This window comes from Strigops habroptila, chromosome 3, assembly GCF_004027225.2.
Source record: "Strigops habroptila isolate Jane chromosome 3, bStrHab1.2.pri, whole genome shotgun sequence".
Taxonomy (NCBI): domain Eukaryota; kingdom Metazoa; phylum Chordata; class Aves; order Psittaciformes; family Psittacidae; genus Strigops; species Strigops habroptila.
In genome coordinates, this window is record NC_044279.2 from 14,190,957 (window position 1) to 14,197,575 (window position 6,619).

General features: G+C 48.8%; 1 protein-coding gene across 14 annotated transcripts in view; it reads left to right on the forward strand.

Moving 5' to 3' along the window:
• The window catches only part of KMT2E (lysine methyltransferase 2E (inactive)), a 59,493-nt gene extending 54,598 nt beyond the window's left edge, over nucleotides 1-4,895 (forward strand). For 11 of the 14 annotated variants that reach the window (XM_030478844.1, XM_030478847.1, XM_030478853.1 and 8 more), the window contains 4 exons: nucleotides 1,192-1,280; nucleotides 1,382-1,501; nucleotides 1,653-1,744; nucleotides 2,584-4,895. In XM_030478844.1, coding sequence (XP_030334704.1) covers nucleotides 1,192-1,280; nucleotides 1,382-1,501; nucleotides 1,653-1,744; nucleotides 2,584-4,101 — 1,819 coding nt within the window. In that variant the 3' untranslated portion in view covers nucleotides 4,102-4,895. The remainder of the gene's footprint in view (nucleotides 1-1,191; nucleotides 1,281-1,381; nucleotides 1,502-1,652; nucleotides 1,745-2,583) is intronic. The other 3 variants (XM_032919796.1, XM_030478850.1, XM_032919797.1) reach the window with 1 other exon arrangement.
• Nucleotides 4,896-6,619: the final 1,724 nt, after the last annotated feature.

The following is a 6,619-nucleotide window of genomic DNA, read 5'->3' on the forward strand; positions in this document are numbered from 1 at the left end:
TGTGTGCAGACCATATGCTCTGTTGGATGCCATGCCAGATACTCCAACCACCAAAAATCCTGGGCAGAGATAGTGTGTGAAGGAGGATGAGATGGAATGACTTCAGTCTGTACAAGTGTTGCACAACATTCTCCACTGCGTTTTTGGTAGCCTTAAGGTAGAAGGTCAACTGTGGTGGCGCTGTCTCCAAAATGTTACTAGCACAAAATAAACCCTGCAGATGCTCTTCATGCGGTAGCGAAGGCCTGACAGTGCTGGGGTGAACATGGGCTGAGAAGTTGAACGTCCTTCTGCTCAGATGCTCCAGCTATTCCAGACTAGAAGGATGTTGTAGAGCCAATTGAAGGGAGAACGTAAGTGCAGTCTTCAGAGCTTCACTGAAAAGGGACTGTAAGTTCACTATGCGGAAACTAGGGTGCTATATTGTAAGCAAAGAATGTGGAAACAGGCTCAACAAGGAAGAATTTATTAGTAAGTTTTTGCAGTAATCCTGCAGACAGCAGCACCAACACTTATTTTAGTATAACAGTTATTGGAGAGTAACGCTGTATGTTCTTGCCTGAAAGGAAAACTTAGTTTTGTAGAGTGCTGTCATTCATGTTCTTTTTGATCATGGCATGACTGTCAGACATAACTGATTATAAGCAAGAAGGTATGACTGTCACTTCATACCCACTATCTGGCAAATTAAATGTAGAAGCTTAAACAGAGACACATTTGAGGTTGTGCGGTATTTACAAGTATGGAGCCATTATTAAAGAGCACATTATTAAAGAAAAATAATAACATATTTCCAGTGTTGGAAGAAAAGAGTTTTCTAAAAATGGAGACTATGAAGCAATATCTGGAACCTTTATTTTTTGAATTAATATTATTATTGTAGTTTTGACTTTTCAACTGCTTAGAAAAAGATACCCACCACCACCACCCCCAGGTCTACAGCTGCTGTTTCCATATTAAGGGGAATTGTCAGTTCTTGTAATGTAACAGGGTTGCAGGATACCGGTTATATTTGTAGTGGGAGAAAACAGTTATAAAATACTTAACAAATTACATTCCTTATGTACAACCAGTTACTTGGCTCATAAACACTGTAAATTCCTTCTGGCCCAGTATTTGCATATACATTGCCCTAAATTTGGTCTGTGGGAGTAGAGCCTCTTAAACTTAAACTGTGCTTCTCTCTTCCAGGACTGCATCGACCTCTGTGGAACAAGTGAGAGAACGAAGTTACCAGAGAGCTTTGCTTCTCAGTGATCACAGGAAAGACAAGGACAGTGGTGAGTAGATGAATCATGTCGAAGGCAGATAGATCTAGCCAGTTCCCCTGTGGTAGTCCATACTCATTCTAATGTTATGTTTGGGTCTGCTTCATCTGTAGGGGGAGAATCACCTTGTAGCCCATGCTCACTGTCTCATGTTCAGTCTCCACCTTCACCTCATACAAATCTCATTTCCCAGTTGCAGCTTTCAGTCCCTTCTTTCACTGAATTTATGGAAGGTCAGTAAGCTGGTGACCTTGCATGACACTTGTCATATTGAATAGTATCTTACAACTTCAGTAGCTCTTTTAAAGTCAGATATAAAGTGATTAGCAATCTTTGCAAGAGACTTGATTTGCCCACATTTATATTTCTGCTTTATGTCTGTAGAACCCGATCCTGAAAATCCAGAGCCTCCTTCTGAATGTCCGTCCCCAGATACTTCACAGAGGACTTGCAAGAGTCCGTCAAAAGCAAGCAAGGTAATGCACAGGGTGTGCAGGCACGTGCGCTGCATAATGCTCAGGTGAAGACACACATATCTCTGATTTACCTTAAAAAAATTTAATTATGATTTACTACTTAGAGGAACAAGTACATATGTAACCCTGCTGTGCAGTAATTTAACATAGGTAAGCCTCTGTGGGAATGTTGGTGGTACATGCTAGTAGCTGATCTATGTTCTGTTCTTTCAGTAGCTACGCTTATTTATATAGGCTCTTCATACTGGGGAGACAGCAGAGATTATGTCTGTGGATTCAGTGTCCCCACTGAGGAACTGGCAGGCAGCACTGACAGCCCTAACACTGCTGTGTACTTGGTACCTTAACAGAAGCTCACTCTTGCCATGGCAGTTTGGCACTGTGATGCAGGTGGTGTTGGGTAGCTGCTGTGCTGCCTATGGAGTATTAACTGAAATAATTCAGGTTGTCACATTTAGTCTGTTTGCTTGCAGCACACCAGTTTTAGTATGTTCTGTCACTCTAAAAGTGGCTTTATTCTTGTAAATGGTCTTGTCTGGAATTACTTCTTTCAGACTCAGCAGTCTAAAACTTAAAAAAGCAGCTTCTTGCATTGCCCTGATGGGTTGAACTTCTGTTCCTGCTTTAAAATCCACTTGCTAGTCTTCGACTTTGAAGAATGATTGATGCATACTTGCTAAATGTAGTGTCTTGATCAGTTTAAGGTTTCTTTTGTCACTGGTTTTCTTATACCAAGCATATAGCTCTTTTTCACCATCAGGGGGAGAGAACAATATTCTGAGCACACATAGCTGAGTATTTTGAATATTCTGCACTGATAGATGTTCTTTCCATTCCAGCCCTCGTCACCGAGTCCTGTAGTTTCAACGCAGTCACTTGGGAAAACGCCCACAAAGCCGGATTCGCACTGGGAACCTGCAGCTAATGCCCCCGAGGCCGAATGTGCCAATCACCCCAAATCCGAGGGGCCGCAAAAACAGCCGACAAACAACGTCCAAGCACTTTCAAAAACCCATCCATCTCAGCCACATCCGCGCAGTTCTGCTGAGCAACTCTCCCATTCACAGAAGTTGCCTTCCGCACCTTTGAAGCTGCATTGCCCGCCTTCGCCCCACGTAGAGAATCCCCCCAAGCCCTCGACCCCGCACGCGCCCGGGCAGCACGGTTACCTGTCACCAAAGCCCCACTCGCAGCAGCTGGGATCTCCGTACAGACCTCACCACCCGCAGTCACCTCAGGTGGGAACGCCACAGAGGGAAACGCACCGCAACTTCTACCCGGCAGCCCCGACCCTTCAGCCCAGCAGCCAGCAGCAGGCCAGCGGCCCCCCCCTCTTCACTCAGACAACTTCAGGACAATCTTCAGCTTCCTACAGCCAGTTTAACCAACAAAATTTGAACAGCAATGCGCCCCCTCCACCGCCCCCCCCACCTCCTTCTTCTACTTACTATCAAAGCCAGCAGCCCTCTGGAAACTTTCAGAGCTACAGTCAGCTGAAGGGCAGCCTACCCCAGCAGACTGTCTTCTCATCCGGACCAAACCAAGCACTTCCTGGCGCTGCAGGTCAGCAGACGGTGCCAGGACACCATGTAACTGCAGGGCACTTCCTGCCCTCTCAGAACCCCACTATTCATCACCAGGCGTCGGCGTCTGCTGCTCCACCTCCTCCTCCACCACCCCCTGCTCCGGGACCTCACCTTGTACAGCAGCAAAGTACTCATCAGCAGCACTCTGTAGCACACGTCGTCGGTCCAGTGCACGCCATGGCTGTAGCTCCTGGATCGCACATCCATTCTCAGGCTGCTGGTCACCATTTGCCACCGCCACCTCCACCCCCAGGTCCTCTCCCCCACCACCAACCTCCCCACCCCCCAGCTGGACACCAAGGTTTGCAAGCACAACACCAGCACGTTGTAAACTCTGCACCACCTCCCCCACCGCCACCCCCCTCCAGCGTTATGGGCTCTGGGCATCACCCACCATCAGCAGCACAAGGGTTACACCACCCATCCCACCAAGGACCCCCCCATTTCCCTTCCACCGCTCACACGAGTGTCTCGTCCTATTCCTCGCCAGCCCCGCATCACACGACGTTAGGACCTGGACCTCAACATCAGCCTGCTGGAACGGGACCGCACTGCCCGCTCCCCGGGCAGGGTCCCCACATCCAACCTCAAGGACCAAACAGTATTGCCACGGCCACTGCCTCGGGGTTCTGCGCGCACCCCGGGGCTGTGCCGCTCCCCCACGTGCAGGGGCAGCAGCAGGCCTCACCCCTGCCCGGCCAGCTCCCCATCCACAGAGCACAGGTGCCACCCACCTTCCAGAACAACTACCATGGGTCAGGGTGGCACTGACGAACCAGCTTCCCCAGCCTAAACATTTTTACAATGTTGTGTAAGATAAACTGTGTATATTTCCTCTGTACCTGCGGAAGGTACTTTTTAAAGCTTGTACATGAGACTTTGTATAAAAGCGAACACCAGTGCTCCTCCTGCGTTGTATTCTTTCCATTTTTTGCTTTCTACAATTCCGGAAGACGTGCTGTTATAAGCCAGTATTAGGTATTTCTTTTGATTTTGTAAGTGGACATTCCAGCTGTTTTTTCGGGCAGTAGGTTTGATGCTGCATAATCTTTAAAAGTTTTATTGTTGCAGTTAAATTCATTTAGTGAATGTTTTCTATATTACTTTTATACATATGTAATTAAATAAGTACACAGGCTCAGTGATGGCACTAACAACGTTTCCCCCCCTCCCCCCATTTTCTTCTGTCAGCAGTTCTCTGTGTGCATAGCGCTAGGAAACAAGGCAATACAGATTTTTCTAGTTTTGGTGTGGACATGGCTTTTTGTTTCATCAGTTATTTGCAGAAATTGTAATTTAATGTATAGACTGTTTCTAATGTCCCTGACGAGTGCTGTAAATACTGTATTTCTTTGGCTTGTAAAATGGCTTAAAGCTGCTTTCATTTGATATAGTATTGTATATAATAAGTCTCTTTTTTGCAAAAAAAAAAAAAAAGAAAAAGTGTGATCTTTGTGAGAGTAGTACAGTATATGATCTTTAATTTTTTTTAATATACTGTCACATTGCAGCACTGGTTGGGCATTTTAATTCATGTTAATAAATCACAATTATGTCAGTTTTAACTACTTGTCCTGCAAGGGTGCTGTGTCTGCAGGGAAGGGCCACCCCTGCTCCCCGCCAGGCTCTTCCCCTGCCCTGGTTCCAAGTTGTGGGTTTAACCCTGTGTCAGACAGATGTGGAACCAGCCACAGGAGGGGGGTTTCCTGAGCTGAGGAAACATCACTCTAAGCAGGGTCTTGTCTCAGTTACCAACAGCCTTATCTGGGGGTAGTGGCATGTCACACAGAGTACTGCTGCACCAGCACCCCTCTGCACTGAAGCTGTATCAGATCTGTTGGCCACAGGCCCCAGCCCCACCTGTGCGCTGTACCACAGCCCTGGTATCTGCCTGTAGTGGATCCTCAGGCCCTGCTGCTTGTGCAGCTTATGGGGAGCCAAGTGAGCAGTGCTGGGGGTAGGGCACGTTTACTGGTACTGCACAGCAGCAGCTCAGGTGCTGCTGTTCACTTACTGATGCAGTTCCTCTGCCATTGGGGTGTGAGCGTCCTTGTGTCTTGGCAGTGGCTGCTGTCAGTCCTGCTCACCTAACCCAGCCTGTACCGGATGGCTCCACCTTGGAACCAGAGAATGGCAGCAGTGTGCAGCAAAACCTGAAATGGGGCAGGATGGGGCTGTGCCTGCTCACTGCAAAAAGGGGACAGACACATCAACAGCTGGAAAAAAACTGGGCTACTTGAAATTCTAACTGGCCTCAACATTGCTCAGTAATTAATTAGTAGGAACAGTACACTGCAAACACTGCTCTGAGCATCTGCCAGCAGCGCAGAACACAACCTGGATGGATAGAGCACACTTGGGTTTGCACTAACATGAAGCAGAGCAAGATCAGGCCAGCAGCAGTGCCCAGCCCACCCACTCCACTGCTCACCCAATTTGACAAAATCTGCATCATAGCCCAACAGTCAAACCCGGTTGTCCTGCCCCCCTTCCCTCCCTCCACGACCCTGGTCATTACATCATCTCAAACACAAGAGTGCAAGGTACACACTGTACACGGCGAGGTTTTGGTGTGACAGAAGGAGGCGGCGTGCTGGGCACAACAGCACTGGTGCTACCCCAGGTCCCCTGAGCTCTGCTGCATCACCCTGGCCATGCGATGGGCAGCGGTACGGTGCCAGCACTGTACGCTCAGTTACTCACCTCCCTGGGCTTGCACTGGAGCTGCTGCACCGTTCAGCTTCTGCATGTTCAAGAACCAGCTTCTCATTAGTTGCAGCAACCAGGCGCTACCAGTGGCTCAGCAGCATTTTTACCTCTAGCTCTGGAGTGAGTCCCTTGTGGCATCCACCGTCCTCACCAGTGTCACTCATCCTTGTGGCTGTTCCTGTGGAGGGTGAACCCCAACTGCGGGCAGGGCCTCAGCACACAGACGGGTTTCTCCTCAACAGTGCGTGTGCAGTGTCTTTACGGAGGGGTGGCTGCACCGGCCTACCAGGGACGGGTGATCCTTCACTTGTTTATCGTGGTTGAACACCTCGTATGAAATTCTCACTTTGGTCACGTTTCACCTGGCAACTGCTCACACAGCCCCCCCGCCCCGTGCTCTTATCACCCTTCGGGTGCTCTGATGTGCACTGGGTGACATATAAGTAGGTTACCACAAAAAGCTGCTTTTTGCTTTGGCCAGGGTTACCCAGCCCCTGCCCACCCCCCGTCACGGACCTCGGGCAAAGGCATGGTCGGAGTCATGGCAAAGGGCAAAGAGTCCAATGACCAGCACACGGGC